Source organism: Dermochelys coriacea, chromosome 16 (assembly GCF_009764565.3).
Source record: "Dermochelys coriacea isolate rDerCor1 chromosome 16, rDerCor1.pri.v4, whole genome shotgun sequence".
NCBI classification, from domain to species: domain Eukaryota; kingdom Metazoa; phylum Chordata; order Testudines; family Dermochelyidae; genus Dermochelys; species Dermochelys coriacea.
This window is the reverse complement of record NC_050083.1, coordinates 23,546,690-23,561,269: the sequence shown is the minus strand read 5'-3', so window position 1 is coordinate 23,561,269 and position 14,580 is coordinate 23,546,690. Positions and strand designations below refer to the sequence as shown.

Here is a 14,580-nt window from a genome sequence, read left to right as displayed (position 1 = left end):
TTTTCTTTTTACCTAGTGAGGGTAATTACACACTGGAACAATTTACCAAGGGGCGTGGTACATTCTCCATCATGGACCACTTTTAAATCAAGATGGGATGTTGTCTAAACGATCTGCTCTAGGAAGGATTCTGGAGCAGCTCTCTGGCCTGTGTCATACAGCAGGTCAGACCAGATGACCACAGTGGCCCCTTCTGTCCTTGGGATCTATGAAAAGTCTCGGTCCATTTACCCAGCTGTAAAATAGAAGGAACAGGCCTGACTTACCTCCCTGGGGCGCTGTGAGCCTTAAGTCCTGCGGCGGTGTAACGTGCTTTAAGATTCTTCTCCTAGAAGGCAGTGCCAGGCACCCCAGCCAGGCAGTGTTACTAATTAATAATCATTAGTGATTATAAAGACAAAGCAGCCATGCTTTATGCTTCTTTGATTCTATGCCAGCCAACCCAATGCAACAGCCACAGTTCTAAGGGTGATTACCATTTTCTGCTGCAGAACAGCGATTCAATCAGCAGCCTCACAGGCATCTTTGGCTTCTTAAGGGACTTTGGTACACTGGCCATTTTAGGAACTGTCCTATACTTTTCTACCCAACCCTTTGCAATTTCCAGTTTACCATTCCTCTTGGGCTTGCGGAGAAGCCCCCAGGTCCTAAGACCCTTGCCTCTCTAACCCAATAATTCTGTTGTCAGCAATCTACGTCTCATCAGTTCTCCTCTCCTTGGCTGGCTGGATATTCATCTCCGCATAATATGGGGCACGGGTCAGCCATTTGTCACCCAAAGCTCTCACAGGCAGTTACCAAGAGAGGTAAATGTCATCACCTGCACACTGACACTGGGCTGGGAAGAGAATGAGGCATGTTCGGGTCACAGGGTGAATCACCGGCAGTATCTGGGCTAGAAGCAAGTCTCCTGCTTCGACCACTGCACCTCACTTCCCCTCCCTGGGAAAAGAATCTTTCCTCAGACCTCTTCAGTTTGGGAGGTACCCCCTAGCTTTACCCGCACATTAGGACTGATCTGGATGGGGCATTCAGTGCATTGCTGCCATCTTTTCCCTTGTACTATCCTGCATCTGGCTTTGGGAACTCAAAAAACACAGGTTCTCTACAGCTCGGGGCAGGAATTTTGATCCTACCAGCATCAGCTGGTGACAGATTTTCCTTTCACAAAGCTAACAAAGGGCTCTGGCACCAATAGCCAGTTCAAAAATGCACTCAGGAGGCAAAGAGGGGTTTGCATTGCCCGGATGCACAGGCTGGGTCCCTGAACTCAGCCCAGCCAGCAAACCCGCTCTCTCTGTCAGCTGAGCACAATAGTGGGAGACTGGTGAAGATAATGGAAGAATCCAGTCAAAGTCTCTTGCCTTATTTCTGACAAGGCAGAGAGTTGGCTGCCTGGGAACCGATGGGGGCCAGCTTCTGGGCACAACAGTGGGAATTTCTAAGCATGGCATCTGCCTTCAACAGCTGTCCAGCAAAGTGCTCCCCGCCCCGTACCAGGCAGAACCTTCACCTCCTTGGAGCTGTGACCTTGAGCAGATTCCTTTGGTTGTGCCCAGGAAACTCCTGCAAATCTGAAGTGAGTGGTGGGCTGAACTGGCCAGGGGAAGTTGGAACTGGCCCAGCTAGGGACAAAGAACAGGAGCAGAACTCTGCTCTCATGTGAAACCCCTCCCTTGGCAGCGGGAAGGAGCACCGGCCTCTGGAGAGGGGAGAATTCACCCTCTGTCTATTGATGCTACTTACAGAGCCCCCCCACCCCACTATTTGAGCACCCTCCTCTTTACTGTATTTATCCTCACAACATGCCTGGGGGGTAAGGCAGTGCTACTGTACAGCTGGGGAAACCAAGGCAGGGAGTGACACCCAGGTAGCACAGAAGGATTAGCCCACCTTTCCTTCTGGGCTCCCAAGAGTGAGGAGGCAAAGCTTAAGGGGAGGGTCAGTTTCTAATTCTGCTGATTTCTAGTCTGGCCTTGGTCTTTCCTTCTCATGAAGTGTTTCCACACTGCAGGGGCCAAGATCTGCCCCACCAGGCTCGGCAGGGCATTTCAGAAGAGAAGGACATTAAGCAATTGCATTTATCTTTGGAAATCTGGCCTTTCCAACCCATGCCCTCCCTGGCTTCACCTGCCAGCAACAGCATTTTCTCTCCCAGGCACCCAGCTTCAGTCACACCCATTTCTCACTGGGGAGGTGGGGGGTGGGGAGGCGGCTTTAGCATTCCCTAAGTCAGCAAGTCTCTGCAAAGAGCTATTGCTGCTGAAATGTGCCTCTGCCCACTCCTCCCAGCAAAGTGATCAATGATCCCGCAGCACCTGGCACTGACACCCCCCCCCCGGAAGGAAAGCCAGATGGCGTTGTGCTTTGACAGGAAGAGCTCCATGCACTGGGTGCAGGTGCAGTGCGGGATGCTTTTAAATATCTGGCCCATCTGGCACATAAAGCTGCTCTAAGCAGCTAGAGGCGGTAGCAGTGCTCCTTCCAGAGCATGTGGCACAAGGGGTTGGTGACTGCAGCAGAGAGAGGGATAGTGGAGATAGCAAGAAAGGTGTGCATACAGGAGCGCAGAGGTTCTCAACATGGGGAGGCGGGCTGGGCATTGCAAGATGTGGCATGGGCACACAAGACAGCTCTCAGCAAGGCATGGCTCTGGTTGTCTCGAGTACAGCCGGTATGTACAGAGCATGGTGGGGTTTGCAGAGCAGTGAAACAGGATGCAAAGAACACAAGATGGCGAGCTGCTGGGAGATATGGCGCTGTGCATGCAAGGAGGCCCAGGACAGGATGAGGGTAGCTAACATCGCTTCCTTGGCACTAGCCCTGCCTGTGCAGCAAGGGAGTCTCCTAGCTGAGAGCCAGGTCAGTCTGAAAAGTGGCATTTCATTGCGGCTGTGCCATACAGTGCTCTGTGGACATAAGAACATAAGAGTGGTCATACTAGGTCAGACCAAAGGTCCATTTAGCCCAGTATCCTGTCTTCCAACAGTTGCCAGTGCCAGATGCCCCAGAGGAAATGAACAGGGAATCATCAAGTGACCCATCCCGTCGCCCATTCCCAGCTTCTGGCAAACAGAGGCTAGGGATACCACCCCTTCCCATACTGGCTAATAGCCATTGATGGATCTATCCTCCATGAACTTATCTAGTTCTTTTTTGAAACCTGTTATGGTCTTGGCCTTCACAACATCCTCTGGCAAGGAGTTCCACAGGTTGACTGTGTCTTGTGTGAAGAAATACTTCCTTTTGTTTTAAACCTGTTGCCTATTAATTTCATTTGGTGACCCCTAGTTCTTGTATTATGAGAAGGAGTAAATAACACTTCCTTATTTACTGTCTCCCCACCAGTCATGATTTTATGACCTCTATCATATCCCCCTTAGTCATTTCTTTTCCAAGCTGAAAAGTCCCAGTCTTATTTATCTCTTCTCATACAGAAGCCGTTCCATCCCCCTAATGATTTTTGTTGCCCTTTTCTGAACCTCTTCCAGTTCCAATATGCCCCCCCAATATTTCAAGAAACACTTGAGTTGAGATTGTTTGAATGTTGCAGTCTCGACAAAACTCCATATTTTGTAATTAAAAACAGAATGAGGAGAACATTTCTGCCTGTGTGCATGGATCCCCCCTTTCTGCAGCCAGCCCTCCTCAGTGTAGAAACAGGTAGTGCAATATGATTTTTAATACACTCAGCAAGACATTATCCCAAGCACAAAGAGAAGAGGAAATGATGGAGGGAGAAGTTACCTGAGGATTTGAACGCTGTCAGCTCTACAGCCTGAAAGAGGGGAAAATGCTCGTTAATTGAGATTTGTTCAGGGAGGGAGTTTCCAAGCCCCAAGGAGCCCAGATCCGTTCACAGCCATTCCCCAGGTCAGAGTCAAAAGCCCCCAGTCAGGGGCTTTTTTCCTGCCACCAATGCAGCCAAGAGGGGCTTTGCCACATGCGCTCTCCTTTCCCATCACTCCCTGCAGCTCCACTGCTTCACAGGTACGGGAACAACCCTGCCCCTCATGTTCACGGAGCTTTGGTGAACTCACCCACTGGTGCCAGCTGGGCATTCTCCCCAGTGCCCAGCACGTGTGCTTAGGGAGAGCGCCCCAAAAGTGGGCCTGTGGCATGAGAGACCTGCACTGGCAGCAAGCTCTGCTGAAAGTGGGGCTCCCGTCCTTGCTTGGGGCAATGCAGTGGACTGGGCACAGTGCTAGGACATACAGAACAATCCAACGCAAGAGAGGACTGGACTAGCTGACCTAAGCCAGCTTTTCCATCTCTCACTGCACTGGATGGAGCATAGGACCCCCCAGAGCCGGCCATGGGACCTAGCCAGGCTCCAGTAAAGACCACCTGCGGCCACCTCCTCCACCCTCTCTTCCACGAAATATTTACTAATTTAAGGCCTAATCCTGGCAATGGCTTCCCAGCATCGCCAGCCCCACGCATTCACAGATCAGGCAGGCTCCGAACAACCACAAGATTGGCTTAAAAAAAATCACAAGGTTTGTTTAAATGATAAACTTTAGATAGGAATGGCAGAGCTGTTTCTGTCCCCTAAGCGCTGTTGACAAGGGTGAGAAGGATTCACATTAAGATATTTTGATACAAAACAGGAGGCCAACCTGATCTCTTCTTAAGGAAAACAGTATCGGCTGCAGCCTCTAGGTTCTACTATTCTTAATCTTAAACATCATCAGTTTTACTTCCAGTGGGGACCTGTCCTGGCTGCCCTGTTCAGCCAGATGACAGTGAATGTGAAGTGTCTGCACGGTCCACCCAAGGGGCACAATGAGGAACCATGAGGCTGGGGGCGGGGGTTAAACACATTGGAGGTGCCAAATCCCCAAAACCTTTCACCAAAAAATTTGTCACATAAAATGTGGATGAAATGCAGTGAAAACACACTGATGTTTGCACCTAACGGAGCACAGCATTTTGTCATTGTAACATTGTCATGTTTTCAGATTTATTGTAAAAAATGGCTTCTTAATCAGAAGGAGGCTACGTTCAACGATACCATTTTTAATTCACAGCTCATGCCCGTCAATTACGTAAGGGATTCAGTCAGGGAGCTGAAACAATGCCAGTGACTTATGTAACTAACCTGCACCGCAGGCTCTTTCTAGCTAGTCAATTACAAGCTGCATTAACACACACACAGCACAAGCTGCAACAATGCACAAATCTTACATTCAAAACATGCTTACAACGAATATATCAGCTTCAAAATTCACGTTTCCTAAGCATTCACTTGTGGAGCTCAAATGTTCATGAAGAGAGAACATGAAAGAGTTGCAAAAAGTCACTTGTGAAGACAAACGAATATTTAAACAAAAACTGGCTCAGCTTTGCTTCCTCCCCCACTGGCTCCTTGGGTACTAGGGAATTTTGTATTTTGATTGTTGTTGAATTTGTATTGTTTAGAAAAGGAAAATAAAACATTTTAAATAAAAATATTTAAGTAACAAACAAAAAGAGAAGCTCTGGATGACCCCACCATGGAATTAAGCTAATTCTATCTTTGCCCCTAGTCTACCAGCTAGGAAGTGCTGTGGCCTTGGCATTTAGGAAATCTACAGGCTCCTCTATTAATGCCCTGTGCATTAGAAAACTCAAGCCTCCTGGTTAATCTCTTTAGCTCATGTCTCATATTTTGTGCCAAGTAGCTTAGCAATGGTTCTAATTTACAGAGCCAGCACCTGCCTGGGTCAGAAAAGCACCTATTGGAAAACCTGCCAGGTATTTATCACCCGGAAGAATAGCAACATTAAAACAAAAATAAACCATGAGAGACAATAAATACTGATTTTACTAAGTTGCCTTGAAATAGAACAGAATGTTATCTGTAAGATAAAGAAGATAGCACTTCAAAAGCAATAAAGGAGAGAGAGAGAGAGAAATTTTGGTGTATATCTAGACCCTTTGGTAAATTCCACACATGAAAGTAGCATTATGTTTTTTTCTGAAGAAACTATATAGTTAACTTCTATGTCAAGTGCACAGAACTGTGCACGATCATTTCAGTGGTGGGAATGGAAGTGGTATCAGAATAGTCACATTTAAATTATTTTCCAATTTACGGCATGCCTTGTTGAATTTGGCAGAAGATTAGTTGCTGCCTGGGAAATGAAATGGGCCAACTGAAGAATATCCCATTTGCACAGAATGTAACTTGGGTGCTGAAACACAACAAGCCCTTTTCTAACTTGCTTCATTTTGGGGAGGCTTGTAGCCATGACCTCATTTCTGTCTTGACATTCTGATTGCTCAGTTCCATTTGTGCTTTTATGGATGCCCCTGTTATAAATAGACCTGAGAGTTGATTCCCATCTGATACAGAATGGCAAAAAGAGACCACAAATGTTACCAACAAAACTAGGAATCAACATGCTGCAGAGAGACTCCCCCACCGCTCATGTGTCAAACCAACCCATCTCTCCCTCCCCTCTGCAGTCCAGGAGTCAGCACAAATGGGTCTAACAGCACAGGGGCCCTTTATATCCAGGAGCTGGACAGCTGGGCATCTCCCAAACACACAGACAGTTGATTCTCTTTCTACTATTTGTCTTCCAAGGGCAGGGATAGACAGACGCTTCCTTACTCGTTTGCACGGGTAGCAGGTGCGCTGATTGCTTTCGAGCAAGCCCAGTACGATGGGGTAGAGCATGAAGGACGGCAATGTCTGTAAAGGGACTACATGGGCCACTTTACACCAGAGGGTGAGATCCCCCTACCATGTCTGAGTCCACAGCTCACCCTCACCTGAGGAGCCCTCCTGGGGCTGTCTGAGAACCCTAGACATGAAGACGTTAGGCTGTTTGCTGTGACTCCCAGTAGACAGTGCAGGGCTGTTCCATTCTGTATGTTTGTAGAGCCTTTTGTCCAGTCTAGTTCGGGGTGCCCTGAGCCACGGGGTTTCCACCCCTTTCCCTTGGCCAACTTCCTGGCAAGAAACTGTTCAGTCTAACAGGCTGCATTTTCTTATCATAATTTCACCCCATTATTGTTCGTCACACCTGCTACACCACCCTCCATAGGCCAGTGATTTGCAGCCTTCAGATACTTCATTACAGGGTCCTTTCACTGGGGTAAATTCCTTCAGCTTCCCAACCCAATCAATGCTTAGCAGGAGGCGCATACGTACATTGCTACCAACCTGGCTCACAAAGTCTGCTATTACCACTGATGGACCTTCACAACTCCCCCAAGGAGGAGGTAACTGATATGAACCCCATCTTACCAAAGGGGCAGCTGAGCCACAGACAATTACATGATTTACCCAGGATAAGACAAGACATCTGTGACAGAGCTGGGAATAGAACCCAGGAGTCCTGAGTCCTAGCCCTTTGATATAAACACTAGACAACACTCCCGTCGATGTATCTATTCTGCATGTGAAAGGTGGAAAATAACTCAAGACATTACGTACCGGTCTCTCTGGTGACATCATTGAGGAAATCCCCATAGGAATTTTAGCACCGAAGTTTCCTAAAGTGTGAAGTGAGACAATGAATGTGGATACACCTGGAGAATGGAAATGTGCATTCCTTTCAAAGGGCTCTATCATTTATTCCCCCAAAATATCTCCCAAGGAAGTAAAGGGCCCAGCCAGGCTGACTGAAGAATTGCAAGCTAGTTTTCAGAGCTGCCAATCGGTTTGAGCATGTGAACTTTTCTTTCTCTAGTTTAACACCGATTTCCTGCTCTCTCCCCCATATAAATCGATGTTAAAGTACCAACATGCTTCTCTGCCTAGAGGGAAGGCCATGCTGTTCAGGGCCAGCTGCAGGGGCAGGTGAACAGGGCAGAAGCCCTAGGCACCAACTTCCAGGAGCACCAGGCTGCCGTGTCCCTCAACTCCCCCCCCCGGCCCCGCCCCCGCCAAGGCACTGGGGGTGGAGATACTGAAACCATTTTCCGCCCTAGCTGGCAAAATGGCTCAGATCACTCCTGGTGCTGTGTCTTATGGATTGAAGATTCCCCACATCTGCTCGCCTTGAATGCACGGATGACCCATATACACAATAGGGACTGATCCCATTGAAGTCAATTGGCCTTCTACCACTGTCTTCTTCGGGAGCCAGTCAGCCCCTCAGTGCTGTATTTATATTTTCATCAAAGTTTCTTTCTCACTCCAAACCTAATAACATTCATGTCCACTATGATGCTGGCAGGCCTGGTGCCAGCTCATGTTAAGGTGCCCATGTCTCTCAATGGACACTGACGGATGCCGTTAATATTGATAGATGAGGTATTAGAAGATAAGAAAAAGTGTTCAGAGTCTGTTGAATTCTTGTGAGATGCTCCCTGCATTAATCTCACTTCTGATATCTGTGCTCCATATTGTAAGGTAACATTAGATTCTGTGACCATATGAATGGCCATAGAGGAGACGGACGTTAATCAGTGCAAAGAGCAGGAATTGTCATGCCCCTGACCCCAAAGAGGAGACGCGTTGAGAGCAGACGGGCTCTGGGTGGATTTTACAAGTGGTAACTCCCTACGTCAGGATCGAGAAAATGTCAACAAAAGGGGTAAAGACTCTTAGGCCTGGTCTAAAGTGGGAAAGGAGGTTGGTACAACAACATCACTCAGGAGTGTGAAAATCCTTGAGCGATGCAGTTACACCAACCTAACCTCCAGTGTAGACAGTGCTATGTTAATCGGGGCTATGTTGATCAGAGAATTCTCCTGCCAACCTAGCCACCGTGTCTCAAGGAGATGGAGTATCAACACAAGTGGGAGAACCCCTCCCATCAGCATAGGTCATGTCTTCACTGAAGCCCCGCAGTGGTGCCACTGTAACTGTTTATATGTAAAAAGAAAAGGAGTACTTGTGGCACCTTAGAGACTAACAAATTTATTAGAGCATAAGCTTTCGTGAGCTACAGCTCAAGCTTATGCTCTAATAAATTTGTTAGTCTCTAAGGTGCCACAAGTACTCCTTTTCTTTTTGCGAATACAGACTAACACAGCTGCTACTCTGAAACCTGTTTATATGTAGACACACCCTTGTTGTTTATCTGTGAAGATGAGTCATGCAAGTGAACTCCTCCCATCAGCTGAGTTTGCAGCTCAGAGCACATGGCAGGAGGGGGATAAAAACCTCAAACAAAAGGAGTTAGGGATCTCTCTGCTGCTTGGGGGAGCCAGGTGTTTCTAGACATAAGCAAGAGATCCCCAGCTGCTTAGCCTGGGTTAGCCCTAGAGGTCAAATAAAGCTTGCTGATTACAGAAGCCTAGATTACCTTTTGAAACCTAAGGCTGTAACTCGTTCATGGTCTATATTCACTTGTTTTAACCTTATAAATAACTCTCTATTTTCCTTTCCTAGTTAATAAATCTTCATATTGTTTGCTATAGGATCGCCTACAAGCGTTGTCTTTGGTGTGAGCCCTAAAGTACAATTGACCTGGGGTAAGCGACTGGTCCTTTGGGATTGGGCGTAACCTGAATATTGCTGTTATTCTTGGTGTATGGGGCCATCAATATCAGAGAGACACTCACCTGGATGGCAAGACAGACTGGAGTACCCCAGGGGACTGTCTGTAACTCCATTTTCAGGCTGTTAAAGTGCCTGGGGGGTCTGCATATGGTGCAGTTGGTTGGTGAAATCTAAGTCTAGACCTCACAGCCCATCAGGGTGTATCTCCTGGTTTGGAACAGCCTGCCCTGACATTGGCACTCATACTCTAGAGTCACCATTGGGAACTTCATAACCATGTCAAACTTTCCAACTCTGTGGTGTTTAGGAGGGTTCAAAACTATGCAAGGGATGAAATTGCATGAAAACTGGACCCTCTGGAAAGCTCAGCCTACCTTCCCCCGTGCTCTGAATCTGTGCCAGCACCACTGGCAACCTGAATACAAAGCTGAGGTCCGAGAAGGGGCTCTTTACCTTTGTTGGTAATGTTCTTCAGGGTGGGATCTTTCTGCACAGGGCTGGACACGGCGCTCTCGGGCGCAGAAGGACTCAGCTTCCCAGTCTCCCAGGAAGTTGTATTTCTTGGACTTGACAGATAATTGATCGGATGAGAACAGTTCTGCAAAATGACAGAGAAGCAGGACACAACACTCAGGAATCCGCGACACATCTGCCTTTAAAGGATTTTGATACCATGCATCATTTTAAAAACCTGCTGCAGCTGTTTTCTTAACTATCACCTCCTTGCCGATAAGGCCACTCTTCAGTCTGTGTGGATTCTCCAGGCAGGTCTGCAGCAACTGCCCAAACTGCAGAACCAGTGGCATGTTCCCCTCCACCCTCCCCAGTGCTGTTCAGGAGGAAAATGATGTCCCCCGACTCCATGTTCCTGAATATGCCAGGTCCATTCAAAAGACATTCCCAGGGCCAAGTTTTGTCCTACAATGCAAGCCCAGGACATCAGGGAGAGCCCAAATGTATCACGGAGGGCAGACTTTGGCTACAAACCTGGATTTAAAGGGGTACTGTGGAATGTGGATCAAAGTCTCACATCAACCAGAGCAAGGGGAGAGGCTTTTTGCCTGGCCTTGGAGTCAGTCACATCCTATAAACCTGTGATGTGATGACTCAAGCTGCCCTGTTTTGTGGATCAAAAATGAGTCCAAGCCCAACTCAAACACACAACTATCCACAGATGAGGTATGATGGGAAATTTCAGCGTTTGAGCCTTTCTTTAGAGTTTAGTTTGAAATCCTTGGAGAGACTGTGGAGGGCTGAGAAGGTTTGGCCAGCTGCGAAGAAGAAATCAGCATGCCCTATCGGCTACATGGCTATCAGAGGGGGTTGATAATCCCAGTTGGTAGTGAGGGATGCCCACTAAATTCTATGCTGTGGATTTGGGGGAGGGGACACAAACTGGGTTTCCTAGAAATCCACCATTGTGAAAAACGAAAAAAAAACCGCATCCTCTGAAACCATCTTGTGTTTAATGAAACCGGAGCAGCATCTCTGCCTCACACTTACTGTGAATGAGAGCGCTTTCTTCTTCTCCTTCATCCTCTGTATGGCGTTCCTCACCTGAAAGTTGAGCAGGGTCATGAGACAGGGCCAGTGCTGTTCTGATAAAACAACAACATCCTCCGGACAAGTCAAGGGAGCAAAAGCAACAGCTGTTGCAGGAGCAAAGGGCCAAGACAGAATATCAACCTTTGCATTTGCTAAGATTCTGGTTACCAGTTTCATTTCTAATATAGGACTGTTCCAATATGGATCAAAACCCAGTGAGAGCTTCCTCTTACCTCACTGTTATAGATTGCATAGACCAGGAAGATGTACAAACCCTAAAAATGAGAGAAAATACAAAATATTATGGGCTTGCAATAGATTGACCATTTTGAAACAGGGGAAGTAAGACACTGCTACTGTGTGCCCGGACAGCGCCTAGCGCAGGAATAGCTCCTGTTACTGTTCCTTGTGATGCCACCGGAACATACATGCTTCAGAAATCTCAGCACTCAGACCTGCTAGGGTTCATCTCCAAGCCAGTATTGTGCTCTGCTCACAGCTGGCTGGATCTCCAAACTGATTCCACCCGAAACCTCAAACTCTACTTCTCAACACTTGTTCCACTCCCTGCTCTGATTGTGACATAGACAACCCCCGTCAAGGTTGTCCCTGCAATCTCAGTCTTCTAACACGTCCCCTTCAAGAAGTAGAAGAGAACTATGGGAGTGGACTCTCAATACGGAACGATCCCTATACACACTGGCTGCTACTGTGTGTGTGGACAGACCCTAGCACAAGGGGGGACCTGTGCTTGGTGGGTCCCCAGCACTATGTTAATAAATGTGATCCATGGCAATAATAACAGAACTCAGATGACTTCATTCAAGAGCGGTAAAAGGAGAAAGTCTTTTCATTCCTCCCCACCCCTTCCTTCTGCTACCATTGCAGCATCCACACACACTCGGTTTTGCAAGGATGTAGGCACAACCCCTGGCAGGCAGGCAAATGTGCACCTACCGCCTTCCGTGCCCAGGGGCTGCTCTATTGCTCTGTGATAGAGCTGGATGGTGCTGAAGAGCAATTGCAGCTGTCAACCCACTGACTCCATCAGGCCTCCCTACCATTCCCAAGCCCAGGGTTCCCCGCTTCATTCAGTGGTGAATGGGAAAATCCCTCCAGAAATTACTAGGTGGAGCTCACCTCCCCCCTTCAAAAACGTAAACATGGGGAGACGACCCCTGTGTGGGAACAACTGAAATTCGGGAACTAGACATCCCTTCCTGACAACTGAAGTAGCCACGGGGTGAGCCCAGATGGATGCAGCCTTTGCGTGGGCAGAGCAGAGCAAGGTGACGGGGCCTTTTCTTTTTCAGTGTGATACCTCTATTGGTGACACACTATGGCAGCTGAGTGATTGCCAGATAAGCCAGGGGCTGCTGGGGGGGGGTGTCCTCTGTCCTCCTCTAGCGGCGGCCAGACTATCAAGAGTGTGAGGCGCGCACCGCCATGGCTAACACAGCTCTCTCTTTTAGCTCACGCAGCAGTGGCTCATGCGTTAAGGGTAAGATGTACTGGGCTTGATCCCCACTGAGCCATGTCAGTATTACAGCCCATGCTAGGGAGATTCGAGGTAAAATGCGAGGCAGATCCAAACCTTCCTACCAAGGCACTATTGTGAAACCCAAACCCACCACATTTGTCCTCCCTCCCCACTCAGAGAAGGCTAGAGATCGGAGTATGGACCTCATGCTGTCAACTCCACATAAGCTCAGCCACCACCAGTGACTCCAAAATACAGAGCACCAGTCAGAACCTCCTCCCCAGCCTGCTGTCCAGTAGAGAAACAGCTGTAACAAGACACAGGCCTAGAAAGAGCACCACCTAGGGGTCAAAACTGGGCTAAGCACCAGGGACTAATTACAGCTTTACACAAAAGAGTTTGTCCATTCAGGCAGTCCGATCTGGCGCACCAGATTTATGTTATATCTGCAGAGTGTTCGTTATCGCAGCTAGATAAATCAGCGGCAGTAAGAAAAGTAATTCATCTTGTTTTCAATGAGCCTTGCTCTTCATCTGAAAACTCTTGGCAAGTGCAGTGGTAGCAATACCCTGGCATGGTGCCATGACCTGTCCTTCAAACAGCAGAGTTGGTCACTCCTACAGACCAGATTTCTGGTGCGGCTGCCAAGACAGGTCTTCCTTGAAATAATCCTTTTGTATAGAACTGGGAGGAGAGGTGGTGATGTCGGCTGGGAGGGGAGCCCGGGAGAAAGAAGGCCCAGCTGCAGAAAGACTGAATGTGGCTAAAATATGGAAGAGAGAGTTAAACTGGCACAAAATAAATCACAAATCCAGTCCCAGAGGCCACTTTGCAGATTCTCAAAGTACTTTGCAAACATAGTTGTCTTTTCATGATAGGTTTGTGCAGCACCTCGCACAATGCGGCCCTGACTTCTGACTGGCACAACCACAACAGAAATACTCAATAGTGAGAAGACAATCACTAAAGCCTCAAACTTCAATGGTGAGCAGGTCACAATGGTCTAGGGTAGGACAGTGAGAGTTAGGAGAGCTGGACCCTATTCCCAGTTCTGCCACCGACCTGCTGTGGGACCTTGGCCTTCACCACTCAATGCCTCAGTTTCCCCATCTGTAAAAATGAGGATAGTGATACTTACCCATATTTGCAGAACATTTGGGGTGAACTCCTGGCTCAACTGAAGTCACTGGCAATGGCTGTAACGGAGCCAGGATTTCACCCCAAAACTCTGCAGATGATGTGTCCTATGGGTGGGATTTTTAAAAGCACTCTCCACTTGTCTAACTATGCTCCCACTGAGCACTGGTGGAACAAGGTGAGCACTTCTGAAAAGCCCCCTACAAGTGCTAGGAAGTGAGGGGATAAGGTCACACCTTGTGAGCTATTCTACCCAGAGGACTATTATAAGAACAAACACTCCCCACTGCAGAATGAGAGTTAGTAATTGTTTGTTAAGCCTGGTGATGTGCCTGGCGCTATCCAGGACACTACAGCCACAGACAGCATACAATCTAATTCCAGAAACCCAAAAATCTATTGTTTAAAAAGTCAGGCTCTTTAAAATGTGAAGCGTAAAAAATAACTAGATAGGATGGCCTACCACACAGAGTTCAGTGAAAATAAATCTGTGAAGCATGAAATTTAAGTGGATCCGCACACAAGCTGTGGGAAACGTGATGAAGAGGACATCCCAGCAGTGATGAGTCTCGCGCCCAATACATCTCTTGGCTCGACAGCCTGGCCAGGTGGCCAAAGTGGCAAAACAAAACCAGACAGTGTGGGTCTTGGCCCAGAGGAGCCAGCATCACACCTGTTACCCAGCCCAGTGGGATCAGACCACCCGATTCCTCCATCCGTGCTTGCTGCTGACGCAGCCTGCGGGCCATCTCCCGGGGGCAGGAACGATCACTCCGAGCTTCTTTACAAATGGGATCAGTTTGCTCACTCGGTCCTAACGTATTGCATGTCTTAGTCACACCCTGCACGGCCACCCCGGGCTCCCAGCAGGATTGCCCACATTACTGAGGAAGCAGCTGCTATACGGTGAGGGCACAGGACTGACAATCGGGAGATCAGTGTTCTATTCTTCCTGCTGCCACTGCCTTGGGCAAGT

The 14,580-nt window shown here is 48.1% G+C and overlaps 1 protein-coding gene across 2 annotated transcripts in view; it reads right to left on the bottom strand.

Moving 5' to 3' along the window:
• Positions 1 to 14,580, bottom strand: part of ADGRD2 (adhesion G protein-coupled receptor D2) — a 70,208-nt gene that overhangs the window by 11,338 nt on the left and 44,290 nt on the right. Inside the window, exons 21-26 of one of the 2 annotated variants that reach the window (XR_006276096.1) lie at positions 11,221 to 11,262; positions 10,946 to 10,999; positions 9,896 to 10,040; positions 7,427 to 7,485; positions 3,748 to 3,778; positions 13 to 2,909 (exon numbers count right to left, since the gene is read on the bottom strand). Coding sequence is in view for 1 of the 2 variants with exons in the window: in XM_043499009.1 (XP_043354944.1) it covers positions 3,748 to 3,778; positions 7,427 to 7,485; positions 9,896 to 10,040; positions 10,946 to 10,999; positions 11,221 to 11,262 (331 nt within the window). In the remaining variant the exon portion in view is untranslated. The remainder of the gene's footprint in view (positions 1 to 12; positions 2,910 to 3,747; positions 3,779 to 7,426; positions 7,486 to 9,895; positions 10,041 to 10,945; positions 11,000 to 11,220; positions 11,263 to 14,580) is intronic. The other variant, XM_043499009.1, reaches the window with a different exon arrangement.